At 40.2% G+C, this 23,698-nt stretch overlaps 1 protein-coding gene across 4 annotated transcripts in view; it reads right to left on the minus strand.

Moving 5' to 3' along the window:
- Positions 1 to 23,698, minus strand: part of SCAP (SREBF chaperone) — an 88,392-nt gene that overhangs the window by 34,458 nt on the left and 30,236 nt on the right. For 3 of the 4 annotated variants that reach the window (XM_022573296.3, XM_022573295.2, XM_089918085.1), the window contains exon 2: positions 3,748 to 3,971. In XM_022573296.3, coding sequence (XP_022429004.1) covers positions 3,748 to 3,869 — 122 coding nt within the window. In that variant the 5' untranslated portion in view covers positions 3,870 to 3,971. Of the gene's footprint in view, positions 1 to 3,747; positions 3,972 to 5,530; positions 6,294 to 23,698 lie in introns of those variants that run through there. The other variant, XM_089918086.1, reaches the window with a different exon arrangement.

Consider the following 23,698-nt stretch of genomic DNA (forward strand, 5'->3'; position numbering starts at 1 on the left):
AAGAATTTGTGTATATGTATGTATAACTGAATCACTTTGCTGTACACCAGAAACTAACACAACATTGTAAATCAACTATCCTTCAATTAAAAAAAAAATTACAGAATATGAAAAAAAAATAACCTATCTATTAACCACACTTTATTTTCTGCAGGCAACCTGAAGCTCTGGCAGAAGGGGAGATGCTCTGGATAGAAAAGTTTCCCATACAGAAGAGGATAGCGAGGCTTGTGCCCTGGGTCCACAATATCTGTTCTCCTGTCCATAAAGGCACAGAATCTCTGGATTTTCTGATACAACCTTTATCATCTTTGGAGGCTGAGGGACTTCATCTAGCCTTAGAAATTTTCTCCTAAGCCAATTAGATTTTAAAAATTCCTTTACAATCACATAACAAAGATGCTGGTTTGAAAAAATAAGTACACAGCATTAAGAATGTGTGTACAGGGTGACAGTAAAGATAAGAGGAAACCATAGTGCCCTTAGAGAGTGGGACCAAAAGAGGCAGCAGGTTCAGAGGGGCGCGCCAGGGTAGTAGCCTCCCTGTGCTTTTGTTGGGAGAGCGGCGAGCTGAATGAACACAACCATAACAGGAAAGGAGGCAAGGAAGATGCCCCCTATTCTTCCTGTAGGGCTCAGCTCAGGTGTTCTCCTCCCTGGAAGCCTCCGTAACGCTGTCTCCCTTTGCACCAAGGTTAGGTCAAATCTGCTATGCACAATACCCAATGGCACTGAAGTTATCTCTCTCAGGCCGAGACTGTGGGAGGGACTGTGTTCTGTGTCACTGGTCTGGCACAGTTCTTGGCATATATTATAGCAATCTTTATTGCGGTGGCTGTAAAACCCAATTTTATGCTGTCTCCTCAACTTCTGTTATGTAGGGCCACTGCCTCAAAAAGCTTCTCTATCCCCTGTCTAGGCAGATCCTGCCAGGCCCTGTCCCTGGCCCAGTGCAAATGAGATTCTCTTTCTGAGGCTTCTCGTTCAAGGAGCAGACTCCCTGCAATGAAAGGTATCAGCACCAAACAGTGTTCTTCATGACGTTCATGTCACCACAGCGAAGTGGAGAAAGTACAGATTTGGATATGCCACACAGAGCAGCCAGTTGCAGCACATACCACTTACTATCTCTCCACATTAGTTTCATCATCAGCAAAAGAACTATGGAATAACCACCTCCTCCAAGGATGTTAGGCGACCAAACGAAATACTGTGTGTGGAAGCACCTGACCACAAAGCCAGGGCTCAGTGAAGATCAGTTTTCCTTTCCCTCCTATCAGCCCAGTCATACCCTGAGGCTCACCCACTCCCTTCTCAGGACTGATGTTCAGCCAAGACACCTGTGGGATATAAGACAGGTGTCTGCCCAGCTTGGCTGCATTTGGGCTGTACTGGTTGTTAAATATTGTTATTATCACATTTGCCTCTTCCCCCATCCTCCATCCCATCCTAATTCACCCAGAGTCAATAAGGAGTCTTCCACACTTGAGACCTTAGCCATCTCATAAAGTTTTCATACCAGAGGCTCCCAAGTCATATATCCAAGGACAATCTGTTTTGAAACACTTGTGTGATATCAAATTATTCATTCAAATATAAAGGCCAATTGCACCCAGCTACAACTGCAGCTGCTACACATAGCCTACTTTCCCTGTCCAGGAAGCTGCCTGGTCCCAGCTGGCCAAATCCAATCCTCAGAAGATGAATGGCAAAGAAGAAACATCCTTCCCTTTTCCGGTAGCTAGAGCCATCTTCGTGGAAGGGGAATCACAACCACCTCCTCAACTTACACTGCCCATACAGCAGAGGTCCCCAACCATTTTGGCACCAGGGACCAGTTTCGTGGAAGACAATTTTTCCATGGACCAGTGTGGGGGTAGGTGGGGGTGGTTCAGGAGGTAATGCGAGCGATGGCAAGCGCAGAGGAAGCTTTGCCCGCTCACCCGCCGCTCACCTCCTGCTGTGCGGCCCGGCTCCTAACAGGCCGTACTGGTCCGTGGCCCAGGGGTTGGGAACCCCTGCCACAGAGAACACAAGTTTAATTCAATGTATTCATCCGTTATGTATTTACTTACCATACACATACACATATAAAGATGGTATCAACTGAGAATTTATGAAGGGGGAGCAGGACCCCACCTACCTCTAACAGAAGGCAATATGCATAATAATAACCGTAAGTGTCACCACAAACTGCTGCTCTAGAAGTTAGAATAAAAGAGAAAATACTTTCAGCTGAGACATGGTAGAACTTCAGAGAAATTTTTAAGAAGGACACACAGCCTAGTGGTTCTCAGCATGTAGTCCCCAGGCCTGGGAGCTTGTTTAGAGATGCACATTCTTGGGTTTCTCCAGATCTGATGAATGAGAAACTGGGGTAGGGCCCAGCAATCTTGTTTTACATGCCCTCCAGGTAACTCTGATGCTAGCTCAGGTTTAAGAACCACTGCCCTAGCATATAGGCCAGGCCTAGAAAAGTATGATTTTGAAAGAGACAGATGGGTCAATTAACCTACAGGAAAAAAAAACAAGCAAATCCAAGAGCTGGGTTCTCAGAACACTCCTAATTCATCAGTTACAGGACATAGCCACAAGTGTCTAATCTTGTACAACACAAATTAACAAAGTTTAAACATCAGTACAAATACACTGAGCCAGAGTGAGAAGAGTCAGGGGGAACAGAGTGCCACAGGTGCAGGCACCAGAATCCCTTTAAAGCTGGATTTGAACCCCCGTTTCCCTACTTATTAGTTGTATAGACCAGGCAAGCCTCTAATCCTCCATCCCCCACTGGTTAAATGGAAATATAACTGGATCACTTCCCAAGGTTTTTATGAGGGTTAACGAGACATTTAATTATATACCTGAAGCACCAACACAGCACCCAGCAGGAAATTCTCAATGAATATGCTCATCTTTCCTTGTCCTAATTAGGGAAGAACTTGGGATCATTAACAACTGAATATCGAGTTCAGTCCTGAACCATCCTTCTTCCAGCACAGCACTGAAAACATCTATAAACGTTAGATGTATAATGAATCTGGAAACCATAATTCTTTCCAAAGACAAAGATAATCAGGTAGGCTCTTTTCATGACTGTCAGTGTTTGAGAGCCAAGGGGACCATTGGATATCATCTTACATCAAGCCTCTCCTTTCACAATGTCCTCATCAGCCACACTCTTCAGGGCTCTATGGGGCCCTATGACAGAAGGACAGTCACAACAGTCCTTGGTGAGCACAACAGGCCCCAAGTATCAACCAGAGGTCAGAAGGAGGGTCCACATGAACACAAGAAAATGACTAGAGAGTAGAAAACCAAGTCTCTGGGGTTAGCCTACAAGACAGTGTCCAAGGAATTGTTCAAATGGACTTTGCCTTGCAACATTCCAAGGCTCCTGCTCTTAACCAGGTACCAAAAGGAAGCTGCCACTATTGAGAAGGAAAATTAAAATACCATGCTTTCAATTATCTTGCAGTTTCTTAGAAACATCTAAACATTATTTTGAGACAGATTACCAGCAATGTGAACAAATCTGGTGAGTCACCAAGTCAGGGCCAGCCTGGACTGTTTTACTGTCGTGGCTAAACACCCCAGCACTAGAGCTTTCCACTCAACAGATCCAATGAGCCTCAAGTTCCACTGTGTAAAAAGCACACAGTCCAAGGGCTACTGAACAGTCAGGGTTAGGAAATCTATTGTGCCAAGGCACTGGCCCACCATATCCAGGGCAACTTGGAAACATACCAGCAGGCTAAGATGCAGAGCCCCGTGAAGAGAATGATGGGGATGGGGTAGGACGCACAGAACAGCCCATGGTTGTAGAAGGCCTGAGATATCTTCTCACGCAGCCTTTCAGTCAGGGTCATCCTCAGCTGAAGTCACCTTGCTGCCATCCCGGAAAGTGACCATGGATCAGCCTGGCACACGTTGGGCAGCACTGACAATGGACACCATCTGTAGGCAGGCACCTGGCAAGAAGGAAGAAAAGCCAATTAACAAAGAGTACTTGGCTCTCAACACTAGGGCTGCTGGGGGAGGTGGCAGGGACGTGGACAGGGAATCAGGAGGCCTACATGCAAGATCTGGAGACATCAATCCCAAAACACACACACACACACACACACACAAAGTCTTGGTCGGCTCCTAGTGACTGTGGGTAGTGTCTAAGTAAGTCTAACCAAAGAAACAAAAAAACTGCCTCTCTAGCTCTGGTAATAAACTCTCAATCCTCTTCCATATTAGGCACTTCTAAAAGGCCACTCCCTAGAGAGGGCATTTTTCTCACACGTGGCACAGGAAAGTACTCCTGTGTAACAGACAGCACCTTCAGTTGCTCTTGGCCAAATGGACATTCTGGAAACCCTCCCCCCCCCCATTCTCTGTGCACAGGCCAGACCGAGAGAAATCCTTGGGAAACCTTTATCCAAGGTCTGATCCCTCAAAAAACACATTCTTACACAAACAGTGATTCACTGATAAATAAAGTGCAGTGGGGTCAGCCCTCAACACAAAAACACCAAAAAGCCTAGGCCCCTGACATAAAACAAAATTCACTGTGACAGTGGTATTGGGTAGATGTCTCTGCTCCTGGTCCCCCAGATGTTCCTGGGAGGGTGAGGGCAAAGGGCCCCTCCTATTTCTGCCTGCCCAGCAGCTGTCTCCTCCTTGGAGTAACAGCAGTCCAGTGTGGCTCTGAGAACCACCTTTCTCCACAGGATTTGGCCTGGACATAACGGCCAGTTAAGGTGCCCCTCCCTGACCCCCGCCAGGCTGGTTAGGCCTCTCTCCCTGGCCTTTGACTTCTGAGCAGAAAGAATCAAAACTGGATTCGAGGGCTTCCCTGGTGGCGCAGTGGTTGAGAGTCCGTCTGCCAATGCAGGGGACGCGGGTTCGTGCCCCGGTCCGGGAAGGTCCCACGTGCCGCAGAGCGGCTGGGCCCGTGAGCCATGGCGGCTGGGCCTGCGCGTCCGGAGCCTGTGCTCTGCAACGGGAGAGGCCACAGCAGCGAGAGGCCCGCGTACCGCAAAACAAACAAACAAACAAACAAAAAGCTGGATTCGGTGGTGTTTATTCTTCCCCAAGAGGTTCCTGCTCCCCAGATCACGGGCTGCTCTGGCTCCAGCCCTTTCTGAAGACGAGCTCATCAGCTCTTCTTTCCAGTCTGTGAGCCACCCCATATCCTTCCAAAAAACACTCTTTTTGCTTGTGTAAGCCAGTTAATTTCTGTTGCTTCCAAGTAGAGAAATTTAAACCAATAAAATCAGAATAGGGCTTCCCTGGTGGCGCAGTGGTTGGGAGTCCGCCTGCTGATGCCGGGGACGTGGGTTCGTGCCCCGGTCTGGGAAGATCCCGCATGCTGTGGAGCGGCTGGGCCCGTGAGCCATGGCGGCTGGGCCTGCGCGTCCGGAGCCTGTGCTCCGCAGCGGGAGAGGCCACAGCAGTGAAAGGCCTGCGTACCGCAAAAAAAAAAAATCAAAATAGAAAACTCTAGCAGAAGGGCCCAGGAATTTAGAATTCCTTTCCTTACTGAGCTCGCTGATGAAATTCAAGTTTAAATCCACTTCTCCTGTTCCATGTTGCTGTTTTCTTTTGTCTGTGCTACAGGGAACCTGCCCAGACATGTATCTTGGCTTGATTCAGCTCACGGATGAAAACCCAGGCCAAGGAGATGATTCCTCAGAAGTGTGAGACCAGAAGGGGGAAGCAAAAGGAGTCACACCACAGCCAATTCACAAGAAGGAATGGCTACCACTCCATCCACCTTCCTGGAAGCACAAGTCTCAGGCGCACATGCAGTTTTCCAGTCCAAGAACCCTCTAAGGAAATAGTACAAAGAACCCGCTGTGGGTCAATTCAGAAGGCAACAGATAGAGGAATTGGCAGGTGACAGCGGCTGACCCAAGGAGCAGAGGTGCTGACAACAGCTCAACCATTCACAAGACTCACCTGGAACATAACAGCTCAAAAAGGTCTCAAGCAGTAGACCTGCAGCAGGGCACCAGCAACAGTGCTCACCACCCAGCATAAACAAGGACTCCAGGGAAGCAACGTTTCTGCTCCTGTGTCCCCAACCCTCTATTCTACTTCAAGGGGGGAAACAAACACTAATGAGATATATGCCTGTGGAAAGACGCTGTCAAGAGGATCTCTGAAGACTGATGGCCATGAACAAGTTGTAGCTTTTCCAACCTCAGTCCTCTGCCAAGCCCCACATCTCTTCCCTTAAGTATCCCAAAACCAAGCCCTCCAGGAAATTGTGATCCTACTAATCTTAATCTCCTTCTCAGGCCTCTTCCGCACACAAATCGGTAACACAAGAAGCAGGGGGCAGGGGCGTGGGTGGGTTCTCTTATACATGGAACTACTAATATGAGAAAAAAAAACATCTCACTTCAATCCTGCAGCAAATACAAATCTTTCTGACATGACCTTAGTCGTTTTCAGTTTCCATTAATCCTTATTATACTAATTGCTAATTTTCACAGCACCAGGAAAACAAAATTAAAAAAAAAAAAGAAATCCAAATTCTAGTTCATTACACAGCCCACCTACCTGAACCAAGCAAGAGGGGAATTATTCATCTTTACTTCACTGTATTCATTTTAACACAAAGCTTTTCCAAAGCAAAATTTATCCTAAGAAACTGCCAAAATATTTTCCAGAGTGCCCATACCATTCTACATTTTCACCAGCAGCATGAGACTTCGTTTCTTAGCATCCTCACCAGCATTTGGTATTGTCACTACTCTTTATTTTACCTGTACTAATAAGAGTGTATTAGTATCTTATTGGATCTTAATTTGCATTTCCCTAATGGCTAGTGACACTGAACCTGTGCATGTGTGCATGTGTCTGTGTGTGTATTCCTTAAGACATTATATATATGAGATCATGTAATTTGCAAATAGAGATAGTTTAACTTCTTTTCCAATCTGTATGCCTTTTGTTTTTCTTGTAAAATTGTTGTGGCTAGAACTTCTGGTACAATGTTGAATTGCAGTGGTGAGAATGCATTTTATTCCTGATCTTAGGAAAGGAGCATTCAGTCTTTCACCTTAAGTATGGTATTACATGGGAGTTTTTCATATAAGCCCTTTATCAAGTTGAGGGAGTCCCCATCTATTCATAGTTTGCTGAGTGTTTTTTTTTTTTTTTAATCATGAAAGTGTATTACGCTTTGTGTCTTTTGAGATGATCATGTGGGTTTTTTTGTTTTGTTTTGTTTTGGTACGCGGGCCTCTCACTGTCGGGGCCTCTCCCGTTGCAGAGCACAGGCTCCAGACGCGCAGGCTCAGCGGCCATGGCTCACAGGCCCAGCCACTCTGCGGCATGTGGGATCTTCCCGGAGCGGGACACGAACCCGTGTCCCCTGCATCGGCAGGCGGACTCTCAACCACTGCGCCACCAGGGAAGCCTGATCATGTGGATTTTAATTTATCCTACTAATAAGGTATATTACACTGATTGATTTTTTTCTCATATTGAACCAACTTTGCATTCCTGGGTATAATCCCTTTAAATGTTGCTAGACTCCGTTTAATAATATTGAGAACTTCTGCATCTATATTCATAAGGGATATTGGTGTGTACCTTTTTTATGTCTTTGTCTGGCTTTGGTATTAGGGTAATGCTGGCCTTGTAGAATAACTTGGAAAGTGCTCCTTTGTACTTTTATAGAACAGTTCATGATAAATCTTTAAACACCTGGTAGAATTTACTAGTGAAGCCATCTGATCTTGGGATTTTTTTTGTTTAATTAATTAATTTTATTTATTTATTTCTGGCTGCACTGGGTCTTCGTTGCTACGCGCCGGCTTTCTCTAGTTGCAGAGAGCGGGGAGCTACTCTTCGTTGTGGTGTGCATACTTTTCACTGTGGTGGCTTCTCTTGTTACGGAGCACGGGCTCTAGACGTGCGGGCTTCAGCAGCTGTGGCAGGCGAGCTCTGTAGTTGTGGCTTGCAGGCTCTAGAGCACAGGCTCAGTAGTTGTGGCACACGGGCTTAGTTGCTCCGCAGCATGTGGGATCTTCCCAGAACAGGGCTCAAACCCATGTCCCCTGCATTGGCAGGTGGATTCTTAACCACTGCGCCAGCAGGGAAGTCCTTGGGTTTTTTTCTGTGTGGGAAGTTTATAAACTATTAACCTCTTTACTTGTTACATTTATTCAGATTTTCTATTTCTTCTTGAGTAAATTTTGTTAGTTTGTGTGTTTCTAGGAATTTGCCCGTTTTCACCTAGGCTATCTAATTTATTGGCATAATATTTGCTGTTCAAAGTATTATAAATCATTTTTATTTCTGAAAGCTTGGTGTTAACGTCCCCACTTTCATTAATGATTCTAGCTGTTTGCGTCTCTTTTTTCTCAGTTGTTGATCTTTTAAAAGAGCAAACTCTTGCTTTTATTTACTCTATTATTTTAGTCTCTATTCATTTGTTCCCACTCTAGCCTTTATTATTTTCTTCCTTCTGTTTGCTTTGAGTTTATTTTGCTCTTCTTTTTCGTCTTGCTCTAGTTTCTTAAAGTTACTGATTTGAGCTCTTCCTTATTTTTTTAATTTTATTTTTTTTATACAGCAGGTTATTAGTCACCTGTTTTATACATATTAGTGTATATACGTCAATCCCAATCTCCCAATTCATCCCACCACCACGACCACCACCCCCTGCTTTCCCCCTTGGTGTCCCTATGTTTGTTCTCTACATCTGTGTCTCTATTTCTGCCTTGCAAAACAGTTCATCTGTTTCTTTCTAGATTCCACATATATGCGTTAATATGCGATATTTGTTTTTCTCTTTCTTACTTCCACGTCTATACAAATGACCCAATTTCGTTCCTTTTTATGGCTGGGTAATATTCCATTGTATATATGTACCACATCTTCTTTATCCATTCGTCTGTCAATGGGCATTTAGGTTGCTTCCATGTCCTGGCTATTGTAAATCATGCTGCAATGAACACTGGAGTGCATGTGTCTTTTTGAATTATGGTTTTCTCTGCACATATACTCAGTAGTGGGATTGCTGGGTCATATGGTAATTCTATTTTTAGTCTTTTAAGGAACCTCCATACTGTTCTCCATAGTGGCTGTATCAATTTACATTCCCACCAACAGTGCAAAAGGGTTCCCTTTTCTCCACACCCTCTCCAGCATTTGTTGTTTGTAGATTTTCTGATGATGCCCATTCTAACTGGTGTGAGGTGATATCTCATCATAGTTTTGATTTGCATTTCTCTAATAATTAGTGACGTTGAGCAGCTTTTCATGTGCTTCTTCGCCATCTGTATGTCTTCTTTGGAGGAATGCCTATTTAGGTCTTCTGCCCATTTTTCGATTGGGTTGTTTGTTTTTTTAATACTGAGCTGCATGAGCTGTTTATATATTCTGGAGATTAATCCTTTGTCCGTTGACTCATTTGCAAATATTCTCTCCCATTCTGAGGGCTGTCTTTTCGTCTTGTTTGTAGTTTCCTTTGCTGTGCAAAAGCTTTTAAGTTTCATTAGTTCCCATTTGTTTATTTTTGTTTTTATTTCCATTACTGTAGGAGATGGATCAAAAAAGATCTTGTTGTGGTTTATGTCAGAGTGTTCTTCCTATGCTCTCCTCTAAGGGTTTTATAGTGTCTGGTCTTTCATTTAGGTCTTTAATCCATTTTGAGTTTATTTTTGTGCGTGGTGTTAGGGAGTGTTCTAATTTCATTCTTTTAAATGCAGCTGTCCAGTTTTCCCAGCACCACTTATTGAAGAGACTGTCTTTTCTCCATTGTATATCCTTAACTCCTTTGTCATGGATTAGTTGACCACCGGTGCATGAGTTTATCTCTGGGTTTTCTATCCTGTTCCATTGATCTATATTTCTGTTTTTTTGCCAGTACCATATTGTGTTGATTACTGTAGTTTTGTAGTATAGTCTGAAGTCAGGGAGTCTCATTTCTCCAGCTCTGTTTTTTTCCCTCAAGATTGCTTTGGCTGTTCTGGATCTTTTATGGCTACATACAAATCTTAAGATTTTTTGTTCTAGTTCTGTAAAAAATGCCATTGGTAATTTGATGGGGATTGCATTGAATCTGTAGATTGCTTTGAGTAGTACAGTCATTTTCACAATATTGATTCTTCCAATCTAAGAACATGGTATATCTCTCCATCTGTATCTGTCATCTTTGATTTCTTTCATCAGTGACTTATAGTTTCCTGAATACAGGTCTTTTACCTCCTTAGGTAGATTTATTCCTAGGTTTTATTCTTTTTGTTGCAATGGTGAATGAGATTGTTTCCTTAATTTCTCTTTCTGATCTTTCGTTGTTATAGGAACGCAAGAGATTTTTGTGCATTAATTTTGTATCCTGCACCTTTACCAAATTCATTGATTAGCTCTAGAGTTTTCTAGTAGCATCTTTAGGATTATCTATGTATAGTATCATGTGATCTGCAAAGAGTGACAGTTTTACTTTTTCTTTTCCAATTTGGATTCCTTTTATTTCTTTTTCTTCTCTGATTACTGTGGCTAAGACTTCTAAAACTATGTTGAATAAGAGTGGCAAGTGCGGACATCCTTGTCTTGTTCCTGATCTTAGAGGAAATGCTTTCAGTTTTTCACCACTGACAATGATGTTTGCTGTGGGTTTGTCATATATGGCCTTTATTATCTTGACGTAGGTTCCCTCTATGCCCACTTTCTGGAGAGTTTTTATCATAAATGGGTGTTGAATTTTGTCAAAAGCCTTCTCTGCATCTATTGAGATGATCATATGGTTTTTATTTTTCAGTTTTTTAATATGGTGTACCACATTAATTTGTGTATACTGAAGAATCCCTGCACCCCTGGGATAAATCCCACTTGATCATGGTGTATGATCCTTTTAATGTGTTGCTGGATTCTGTTTGCTAGTATTTGGTTGAGGATTTTTGCATCTATATTCATCAGTGATATTGGTCTGTAATTTTCTTTTTTTGTAGTATCTTTGTTTGGTTTTGATATCAGGGTGATGGTGGCCTCGTAGAATGAGTTTGGGAGTGTTCCTTCCTCTGCAATTTTCTGGAAGAGTTTGAGAAGGATGGGTGTTAGCTCTTCTCTAAACATTTGATAGAATTCACCTGTGAAGCCATCTGGTCCTGGACTTTTGTTTGTTGGAAGACTTTTAATCACAGTTTCAATTTCATTACTTGTGATTGGTCTATTCATATTTTCTATTTCTTCCTGGTTCAGTCTTGGAAGGCTATATCTTTCTAAGAATTTGTCCATTTCTTCCAGGTTGTCCATTTTATTGGCATAGAGTTGCTTGTAGTAGTCTCTTAGGATGCTTTGTATTTCTGAGGTGTCCACTGTAACTTCTCTTTTTTCACTTCCAATTTTATTGATTTGAGTCCTCTCTCTCATTTTCTTGATGAGTCTGGCTAAAGGTTTATCAACTTTATCTTCTCAAACAACCAGCTTTTAGTTTTATTGATATTTGCTATTGTTTTCTTTTCTTTGTTTCTACTTCATTTATTTCTGCTCTGATCTTTATGATTTCTTTCCTTCTACTAACTTTGGGTTTTGTTTGTTCTTCTTTCTCAAGTTCCTTTAAGTGTAAGGTTAGATTGTTTATTTGAGATTTTTTTGTTTCTTGAAGTAGGATTGTATTGCTATAAACTTCCTGTTAGAACTGCTTTTGCTGCATCCCATAGGTTTTGGATCGTCGTGTTTTCATTGTCATTTGTCTCTAGGTATTTTTTGATTTCTTCAGTGATCTCTTGGTTATTTAGTAATGTATTGTTTAACCTCTATGTGTCTGTGTTTTTTACATTTTTTTCCCTGTAATTGATTTCTAATCTCATAGCATTGTGTTTGGAAAAGACGCTTAATATGATTCCAATTTTCTTAAATTTACCAAGGCTTGATTTGTGACCCAAGATGTGATCTATCCTGGAGAATGTTCCGTGTGCACTTGAGAAGGAAGTGTAATCAGCTGTTTTTGGATGAAATGTCCTATAAATATCAATTAAACCTATCTGGTCCACTGTGTCATTTAAAGCTGGTGTTTCCTTATTAATTTTCTGTCTGGATGATCTGTCCATTGGTGTAAGTGAGGTGTTAAAGTCCCCACTATTATTGTGTTACTGTCGATTTCCTCTTGTATAGCTCTTAACATTTGCCTTATGTATTGAGGTGCTCCTATGTTGGGTGCATATATATTTATAATTGTCGTATCTTCTTCTTGGATTGATCCCTTGATCACTATGTAGTGTCCTTTCTTCTCTCTTGTAACAGTCTTTATTTTAAAGTCTATTTTGGGCTTCCCTGGTGGCACAGTGGTTAAGAATCTGCCTCCCAATGCAGGGGACACAGGTTCAAGCCCTGGTCCGGGAAGATCCCACATGCCGTGGAGCAACTAAGCCTGTGCACCACAACTACGAGACTGTGTTCTAGAGTTGTGAACCACAACTACTGAAGCCCATGCACTTAGAGCCAGTGCTCTGAAACAAGAGAAGCCACTGCAATGAGAAGCCCTTGCATCGCAACGAAGAGTAGCGCCCGCTCACCGTAACTAGAGAAAGCCGGCGCACAGCAATGAAGAGCCAAAATAGCCAAAACTAAAATAAATAAATTAAAAAAATAAAGTATTTTATCTGATATGAGTATCGCTACTCCAGCTTTCTTTTGCTTTCCATTTGCATAGAATATCTTTTACCATCCCCTCAGTTTCAGTCTGTATGTGTTCCTAGGTCTGAAGTGGGTCTCTTGTGCACAGCATATATATGGGTCTTGTTTTTGTATCCGTTCAGCAAGCCTGTGTCTTTTGGTTGGAGAATTTAATCCATTCACATTTAAGGTAATTATCGATATGTGAAGTTCTTATGAGTTTTCTTAATTGTTTTGGGTTTGTTTTTGTAGGTCCTTTTCTTCTCTTGTGTTTCCCACTTACAGAAGTTCCTTTAGCATTTGTTGTAGAGCTGGTTTGGTGGTGCTGATTCTCTTAGCTTTTGCTTGTCTGTAAAGCTTTTGATTTCTCCGGTGAATCTGAATGAGATCCTTGCCACATAGAGTAATCTTCATTGTAGGTGCTTCTCTTTCATCTCTTTAAATATGTCAATGCCACTCCCTTTTGGCTTGTAGAGTTCTGCGGAGAAATCCGCTGTTAACCTTATGGGAGTTCCCTTGTATGTTATTTGTCATTTTCCCCTTGGTGCTTTTAATAATTTTTCTTTGCCTTTAATTTTTGTCATTTTGATTACTATGTGTCTCGGCGTCTCGGCGTGTTTCTCCTTGGGTTTATCCTGCCTGGAACTCTCTGTGCTTCCTGGACCTGGATGGCTATTTCCCTTCCCGTGTTAAGGAAGTTTTCGACTATAATCCCTTCAAATGTTTTCTTGGGTCCTTTCTCTCCCTTCTCCTTCTGGGACCTCTATAACATGAGTGTTGGTGCATTTAATGTTGTCCCAGAGGTCTCTTAGGCTGTCTTCATTTCTTTTCATTCTTTTTTATTCTGTTCCATAGCAGTGAATTCCACCATTCTGTCTTCCAGGTCACTTACCCATTCTTCTGCCTCAGTTATCCTGTTATTTATTCCTTCTAGTGCATTTTTCATTTTAGTTACTGTATTGTTCATCTCTGTTTGTTTTTTAATTCTTCTAGGTCTTTGTTAAACATTTCTTGCATCTTCTCCATCTTTGTCTCCATTCTTTTTTGGAGGTCCTGGATCATTTTCACTATCATTATTCTGAATTCTTTTTCTGGAAGATTGCCTATCTCCACTTCATTTAGTTCTTTTTCTGGGGTTTTATCTTTTTCCTTCATCTGTACATAGTCCTCTGCCTTTTCATTTTGTCTATTGTTCTGTAAATGTAGTTTTCGTACCGCAGGCTGCAGGACTGTAGTTCTTCTAGCTTCTGCTGTCTCCACTCTCTCTTTCTTCTTTCTTAATACAGGCATTTACAGCTGTAAATTTCCCTCCGAACACTACTTTAGCTGCATCCCATAGTTTCTGTATTTGTGATTTCTGTTTTCATTCACCTCAAAGCATTTTCTAACTTCTCTTGTACTTTCTTCTTTGATCCCCTTGGTATTTAGGAGTTATTGAGATTTCCTTATATATTCTGGATGTAAGTCTCTACCAGATATGTTGTTCACAAATATTTTCTTCAAGTCTATAACCTCTTTTTAAAATTCTTTTCACAGACTCTGTGATAGAGCCGAAGCTTTTAATTTTGATGAAGTCTAATTTATCTTTTTTTTTTTCTTTAGGTGGAATGGATCATGCTTTAGGTGTCATGTAAAAGAATTCTAAATTTTTTCTCTGAGATTTTCTCCTAAAATTTTTTATAGTTTTACATTTAAACCTATGATACATTTGAGTAACTTCTTCTGTAAAATGTGAGATTAGATCCAGGATTTTTGCGTTTTGTTTTTCCCTATGGACAACCAATTGTTCTAGCACCAATTGTTGAGAAAACTACCTTTCCTCCAATGAATTGCTTTGGCACCTGTCTTAGTCCTTTGTGCTGCTATAATAAAAATAGCATACACTGGGTGGCTTAAACAACAAATATTTACTTCTCACTGTTCTAAAGGCTAGGAAGTCCAAGATCAAGGCACTGGCAGATTCAGTTTCTGGTGAGGGCCCACTTCCTGGTTCATAATTGGCCATCTTCCCACTGTGTCCTCACATGGCAGAAAAGGAAGTGAGAGTTCTCTGGGGTTTCTTTTATAAGGGCAGTAATCCCATTAACGAGGACTCCACCCTCATGATTTAATTACCTCCCAAAGGCCCCAACTCCCTAATACAATCACACCAAGGGTTAAGATTTCAACATACAAACTTGGGGCGGGGGGGACACAAACATTCAGCCAAAGAGCAGGTGTCTGGGGACTTCCCTGGTGGCACAGTGGATAAGACTCCATGCTCCCAATGTAGAGAGCCTGCGTTCTAGCCCTCCAGGGAACTAGATCCCACACGCATGCCGCAACTAAGAGTTTGCATGTCACAACTAAGGAGCCCACGTGCTGCAACTAAATAAAAAAACCAGTTGGCTGTACTTTATGAGTCTATTTCTGGGTTTTCTATAATGTTCCAGTGATCTACGTGTCTAGCCCTCCACCAATACTACACAGTCTTGATTACAATAGCTATAAAGTCTTGAAATGTGTAAAATGATTCCTTCCATTTTATTCTTCTTCAAAACTGTTTTACCCATTCTAGTTTATTTGCTTTCCATATACATTTTAGAGTAATCTAGTCTATGTCTACAAAAATCATGCTAGAATTTTGATAGGAATTACAGTAAACATACGTATCAATTTGAGAATTGACATCACTACTATGTTTAGTGTTCCAATCTATGAACATGATATCTTTCTCCATTTATTTAGATCTTTGATTTCTTTAACCATTTTTCTTTTTTTTTTTTTGGCCAAGCCATGGCTTGTGGGAATCTCAGTTTCCTGACCAGGTATCGAACCCACACCCCCTGCAATGGAAGCGTGGAGTCCTAACCACTGGACCGCCAGGGAATTCCCTCTTTAATCATTATTGTATAGTTTTCAGCATATAAGCACTGTACATGTTTTGTTAGATTTACACCTAATAGTTTTTTGAGTGGTTGTGTTTTCAATTTCAGTTTCCCCATGTTAATTGCTAGTACAAAGAAATATAACTGGTTTTAATATGTTGATCTTGTATCCTACAATTGTGCTGAACTCGCTAATTAGTTCCACAGTCTTTTTTGTACATTCCTTGGGATTTTCTAAGCAGACTATCATGTCAACTGCAAACAGAAACATATTTTTCTTTCTTTCTATAATTTCCACAAACACTTTTTCTGCACCACTCCATCTCCACTCCTTTTGGGACTTCAATAACATGAAACACAAACTTTCTGTTATTGTCCCATGGGTCCCTGAAGCTCTCCTCATCTTTCTTCAGTTTATTTTAAATCCCTGTTGTTCAGACTAGATAGTTTTTATTCTTCTACCTTCAAGTTAACTGACTTAATATATCCCTATTCTGTCACTGACATCACTCAACGAATTTTAAATTTAGTTTTAGTTATAAAACTTCCAATTTTATTTTTTTATGTTTTATAAAAATATACATTTATTTGGTTGCACCAGGTCTTAGTTGCGGCAGGAAGGCTCCTTAGTTGTGGCTCACGGGCTCAGTTGAAGCTCCAAGCCTCCTTAGTTGCAGCTCTCCACCTCCTTAGCTGTGGCATGTGGGCTCCTTAGTTGCAGCACATAGGCTCCTTAGTTGCAGCAGGCGGGCTCCTTAGCTGCAGCAGGCGAGCTCCTTAGTTGTGGCAGTCAAACTCTTAGTTGTGGCACACATATGAGATCTAGTTCCCTGACCAGGGTTCAAACTTGGGCCCCTTGCTTTGGGAGCGCAAAGTCTTATCCACTGCACCACCAGGGAAGTCCCCAAACTTCCAATTTTAAATTTAAATGTATAACTTTCCATTTGCTTCAAGGAGGTTTACCCTCAATTATTAGAGCAAGGTTTTAATTAATAATTACACTTTAAACTCTTTGATGATTCCAACACCTATGTCGTGTCATGGTTGCCGTCTGCTGACTATATTTTCTTCTTAAGAGACGGTGAGATTTTCCTGATTCTTTATATGTGGAGTAATTTTGAATGTTTGGATACTACGCTATGTTACTCTGAACCTTGTTTAAATCCAACGGAAAATGTTGGATTTTTGTTTTAGCAGCAATCTACCTGCTTAAGTCCAATCCACAAATTCCTATCCAATTTCCCTGGGCTGTGGTTCCAATGTCAGTTTGGTTTTCAAAGCCCTTGCAGTACCATTTTGATTTGTCTCATGCATATTGTGCAACAGCCAACATAGGACTTGGGCAGTAGTGTAGCCTTTGGCATGCTGTTTAGAGTCAGATGCATATATGCTATTTTGGAAAAGAACCCAGGAGTTCATACACAATATTATGGGTTCACTTTGTTGAGTTCCTTCCTCTCTACAATCCTCCCAAGACATTCCAGCTCCTAGAGGACCTTTTCTGGGTCTTCTTGCTAGAAGGGAAGGGCTTTTGTTTTCCTGCTCTGCTGAGCACCTCCCACAACTGTGACTGCTTCCCGGGTAAAGTGGTGAGAATTGAGAGGACAAAATCAGCAAATATCTCCATGGTCTTAGGACCATAATCCCTATAAATAAAAGGATTCTGCTCCCACCTGGCTGCCAATGTCATTGCTGCCTTCACCACCACAGAATTTCATGGGAGACAAGAGCAGGACAAAATGGAAAAAAAAAAAAAAGCAAACAAAACACAAAAGATTCTCTTCCTCCATCCCTTGCTTCCAACCTCTTTATAAGAATCCCCTTTCTCACTCCTGAGACTATAAAGACAGAGCTTCTCTCAGACTTCTTTCTGTCTGCACCTAGTGTCCAGTTCCAGGTTTTGGGTTACCTTTGAGTCCAGGCTGTAAGGTATTCTATGGAGAGAAAAAACTAAAACAATTTAATTTCCCATTCTATCTGCTACCATTTATCTTTCATGGTACTCAGACAGCTGGTCCATGTACTCTGCCCTAGGATTTTAATTGTATTTAGTCAGAGAGAAAGGGTAGAGTGTGCTTACTACATGCTGACCAGAATCAGAACCCTTATATTTTTAATGTAAAAACCTTAATAAATTTCTGGATTATTTGCCATTAAAGAAACGTCCCATACTATGTTTCTTAGCATCTTTCTGTCAATCATATCATCAATCCACTGTGCTCTGTGAAAGTACAGAGCATGTACTTTCACAAAACGAAAAAATATTAAATAAAGATTATAGGCAAAAAATGCACAAAAGAATGGAAGAAAATGTTAATAGTGGTTGTTGGTCTTCATGTGATATGTTTACATGCAGAGACAGTTTAAGTGAAGAGTACTGAGTTTTTAACTTTAAATAAACTTTTAAAGCTTTGCATTAAATATTACAGAAAAGTATACAAATTAACAGCAAGCAGCTCCATGAAAGTAAACATAGCCATTTAATCTAAATACCACTCAATCAAAAAATAAAAGTATCACCCCAAAGTTCCTCTTTATGAGCTGCAACAGTCATTACTTTTCATTTATAAAAGTGGTATACATGCATTTCTATCAAAGAGTACCGGAATGTATTTCTGATTTTAGTCATTTTAATGCTTATGTCTTCATACATTGTTCAAGGTTTTTCATATTCACTTTTTCAACTCTTATAAAAATTTCCACAAAGGATAGAGGTCTTAGGAGAAATGAACCCAGTGGACACCTTGCTCTCAGACTTCTGGCCTCCACAATTGTGAGAAAATAAATGTTGTTGTTTAAGTCAACCCAAAAAATAAAATAAAATCTTCCATGTGTTTTCTACAGGTTAATTCTAAAACTTGATAACCATTTAAAAAGCAATTGGAATATCTGCTAATGCAATTTTCATTTACTGAGAAAGCCTCAGAATCCCTAGCAGGGCCGACAAAAGGTGTATCTCTCCTGAAGCCAGTCAGTAAAGACTGGAAGAGATGATTGCTTCAGATGCAAAGACAGCAACACAAGACTTCAAGGAATGTGAAAACTCAATGAAACATAGCACCACCAAAGGAACACAGTAATTTTCCAGTTACTGACCCCCAAAAATGGAGATCTGCAATCTGCCCAATAAAAAATTCAAAACAGTTGTTTTAAAGAAGGCCTCAGTGAGCTGCAAGAAAACACACAAAGGCAATTCAGTGAAGTCAGAAAAACAATACATGAAGAAAACAAAAAATTTAACAGACACAGAAATCATTAAAAAGAACCAAACAGAAATCCTAGAGCTGAAAAAAATAAAATGGATGAAATGAAAATGCACTAGAAAGTATTAACAGCAGACTTGATCACGCAGAAGAATAAAATCCATGATGTCAATGACAGGTCATTTGAAATTATCCAGTTCAAGGTGAACAAAGAGAAAATAATGAAAAAGAGTGAAGAAAGCCTTCATGTATCATGAGGTATCATCAAGAGAAACAACATAAGCACTGCTGGAGTCCCCAAAGGAGAGGAGAGGGAGAAAGGGGCAAAAAGCTTATTTAAAGAAATAACAGCTGAGATCTTCCCAATCTGGGAAGAGATTTGGACGTCCAAGTTTATTTTTAAAATTTATTAAAAAAGCTTACAGGTCCCCCAAAAGATCTCCTCCAAGAGACACTATAATGAAATCATCTAAAGTCAAAGACAAAAATTTTTAAAAGCAACAAGAGAAAAAAATTCCTCACATACAAGGGAGTTCCTATAAGGTTATCAGTGGATTTCTCGGCAAACACCTTATAAGCCAGGAGAGAGTGGAATGATTTATTCAAAGTGATGCAAGAAAAAACTGCCAACCTATACCCAGAAAAGAGGAAAACTCTAATTTGAAAAGATACATGCACCCCAATGTTCTTAGCAGCACTATGTACAATACACAAAACATGGAAGCAACCTAAGTGTCCATCAAAAGATGAATGGATAAAGAGAATGTGGTGTATATATATATACACAATGGAATATTTCTCAGCCATTAAAAAAAGAATGAAATATGGCTATGTTTGCAGCAACGTGGATGGACCTAGAGATTATCACACTAAGTGAAGAAAGTCAGACAGAATGACAAGTATTACATGATATCACTTAAATGTGAAAACTAAAAAATAATACAAATGAACTTATTTACAAAACAAAAACAGGACCACAAAGCAAGTCTCAGTAAATTTAAGAAAACTGAAATCACATCAAGCATTTTTTCTGACCAAAATTCTATGAGATTAGAAATAAAATACAAGAAAAAAACTGTAAAGAACACAAACATGTGCAAACACATGGAGGCTAAACAATATACTACTAAACAACCAATGGATCACTGAAGAAATCAAAGAGGAAATCAAAAAATACCTAGAGACAAATAAAAACGAAAGCACAACAATACAAAACCTATGGGATGCAGCAAAAGCAGTTCTAAGACGGAATTTTATAGCAATACAATCTTACCTCAGGAAACAAGAAAAATCTCAAATAAACAACCTAACCTTATACCTAAAGCAACTACAGAAAGAACAAACAAAACCTAAAGTTAGTAGAAGGAAACAAATCATAAAGAACAGAGCAGAAATAAATGATATAGAGTAACGCAACTATACTCCAATAAAAATTAATAAAATAAAAATAAATGATATAAAGATGAAGAAAACAATAACAAAGATCAATGAAACTAAAAGCTGGTTCTCTGAAAAGATAAAATTGATAAACCTTAGCCAGACTCATCAAGAAAAAAAGGAAAAGGACTCAATTCAATAAAATTAGAAATGAAAATGGAGGAGTTACAACTGACACCACAGAAATACAAAAGATCATAAGAAATTACTACAAGCAACTGTATGCCAATAAAATGAACAACCTGGAAGAAATGAACAAATTCTTAGAAAGATATAGCCTTCCAAGACTGAACCAGGAAGAAACAGAAAATATGAGCAGACCAATCACAAGTACTGAAATTGAAGCTATGATTAAAAAACTTCCAACAAACAAAAGTACAGGACCAGATGGCTTCACAGGCGAATTCTATCAAACATTTAGAGAAGAGCTAACACCTACCCTTCCGATACTGTTCCAAAGAACTTCAGATGAAGGAAATCTCCCAAACTCATTCTATGATGTCATCATCACTCTGATACCAAAACCAGACAAAGATACCACACACAAAAAAGAAAATTACAGGCCAGTATCACTGATGAACACAGACGCAAAAATCCTCAACAAAATACTAGGAATCTGAATCCAACAATACATTAAAAGGATCACACACCATGATCAAGTGGGATTTATCCCAGGATGCAAGGATTTTTCAATATCCACAAATCAATCACTGTGACATACCACATCAACAAACTGAAGAATAAAAACCATATGATCATCTCAATACATGCAGAAAAAGCTTTTGACAAAATTCAGCACCAATTTATGATTAAAAACTCTCCAGAAAATGGGCATAGAGGGGACATACCTCTACATAATAAAGGCCACATACCACAAACCTACAGCTAATATCATACTCAATGGTGAAATGCTGAAAGCATCTCCTCTAAGATTAGGAACAAGACAAGGATGCCCACTCTCGCCACTTTTATTCAACATGGTTTTGGAAGTCCTAGCTACAGCAATCAGAGAAGAAAAAGAAATAAAAGGAATCCAAATTGGAAAAGTTAAACTGTCACTGTTTGCAGATGACATGATACTATACACAGAAAATCCTAAAGACAATACCAGAAAACTACTAGAACTCATCAATGAATTTGATAAATTTGCAGGTTACAAAATTAATACACAGAAATCTGTTTAATTTCTGTACACTAACAACGAAAGATCAGAAAGAGAAATTCAAGAAACAATCCCATTTACCACTGCATCAAAAAGAATAAAATACTGTACCTAGGAATAAAGCTACCTAAGGAGGCAAAAGACCTGTACTCTGAAAACTGTAAGACACTGATGAAAGAAATCGAAAATGAAACAGATGGAAAGATATACCATGTTCTTGGATTGGAAAAATCAATATTGTCAAAATGACTATACTACCCAAGGCAATCTACAGATTCAATGCAATGCCTATCAAATTACCAATGGCAATTTTCACAGAACTAGAACAAAAATCTTAAAATTTGTGTAGAGACACCAAATACCCGAAATAGCCAAAGCAAGCTTGAGAAAGAAAAACACAGGTGGAGGAATCAGGCTCCCAGACTTCAAACTATACTACAAAGCTACAGTCATCAAAACAGTATGGTACTGGCACAAAAACAGAAATATAGATCAATGGAACAGGACAGAAAGCCCAGAAATAAACCCATGTACCTATGGTTAATTAATCTATGACAAAGGAGGCAAGACTACACAATGGAGGAAAAGCAGTCTCTTCGATAAGTGGTGCTGGGAAAACTGGACAGCTACGTGTAAAAGAATGAAATTAGAACACTCCCTAACACCATGCACAAAAACAAACTCAAAGTGGATTAAAAACCTGAATGTGAGATGGGACACTATAAAACTCCTAGAGGCAAACATAGGCAGAACACTCCCTGACATAAATTAAAGCAATATCTTTTTCAATCCATCTCCCAGAGTAATGGAAATAAAAACAAAAATAAACAAATGGGACCTAATTAAACTCAAAGCTTTTGTGCAGCAAAGGAAACCAAAAACAAAATGAAAAGACAACCCACAGAATAGAAGAAAATAACTTGCAAATATGTGACCAACAAGGGATAAGTCTCCAAAATTTACAAACGGCTCATGCAGCTTAATATCATCAAAACGAACAACCAAATCAAAAAATGGGCAGAAGACCTAAAGAGACACTTCTCCAAAGAAGACATACAGATGGCCAAGAGTCACATGAAAAGATGTTCAGTATCACTAATTATTAGAGAAATGCAAATCAAAACAACAATGAGCTATCACGTCACCCCAATCAGAATGGCTATCATCCAAAAATCCACAAACAATAAATGCTGAAGAGGGTGTGGAGAAAACTCTCCACAGTGTAGGTGTGGAACTCTCCTACACTGTGGGTGGGAATGTAAATTGGTGCAGCCACTATGGAAAACAGTATGGAGGTTCCTTAAGAAACTAAAAACAAGGACTTCCTGGTGGTCCAGTGGTTTAAGACTCCATGCTCCCAATGCAGGGGGCCTGGGTATGATCCCTGGTCAGGGAACTAGATCCCACATGCCACAATTAAGAGCCCACATGCTGCAACTAAAAGATCCCTCAAGGCACAATGAAGATCTCATGCAGCCAAATAAATAAATAAATATTAAAATAAACTAAAAACAGAGCTTCCATATGATCCTGCAATCCCACTCCTGGGCATGTATCCAGAGAAAACTATGGTCCGAAAGGATACATGCACCCCAATGTTCATTGCAGCGCCTTTTACAATAGCCAAGACGTGGATCAACCTAAATGTCCATCAACAGAAGAATGGATAAAGAAAATGGGGCACATATATACAATGGAATATTACTCAGCCAGTAAAAAGAATAAAATAATGCCATTTACAGCAACATGAATGGACCTAGAGCTTGTCATACTGACTGAAGTCAGACAGAGAAACAGAAATATCATATGGCATCACTTACATGCAGAATCTTAAAAAAATTATACAAATGAACTTATTTACAAAACAGAAACTAGGGCTTCCCTGGTGGCACAGTGGTTATGAATCCACCTGCCAATGCAGGGAACATGGGTTTGAGCCCTGGTCCAGGAATATCCCACATGCAGCAGAGCAACTAAGCCCGTGCACCACAACTACTGAGCCTGGGCTCTACAGCCCGTGAGCCACAACTACTGAGCCCATGCGCCACAACTACTAAAGCCTGCACGCCTAGAGACTGTGCTCTGCAACAAGTGAAGCCACCACAATGAGAAGCCTGCGCACCAAAACGAAGAGTAGCCCCCGCTTGCCACAACTAAAAGAAAGCCCACGCGCAGCCTGAAGACCCAATGCAGCCAAAAATAAATTTAAAAATAAATAAATTTTACTTTGAAAAAAAAACAGAAACAGACTCAGACTTAGAGAAGGAACTTATGGTTACCAGGGGGGATGGGTGGGGGGGAGGGATAGTTAAGGAGTTTGGAACTGACATGTACACTGCTATATTTAAAATGGATAACAAACAAGGACCTACTGTACAGCACAGGGAACTCTGATCAATATTATG

The sequence above is a fragment of the Delphinapterus leucas genome, chromosome 10 (genome assembly GCF_059928025.1).
Source record: "Delphinapterus leucas isolate spDelLeu-1000000601 "Yukka" chromosome 10, BTC_Dleu_Yukka2, whole genome shotgun sequence".
Taxonomy (NCBI): domain Eukaryota; kingdom Metazoa; phylum Chordata; class Mammalia; order Artiodactyla; family Monodontidae; genus Delphinapterus; species Delphinapterus leucas.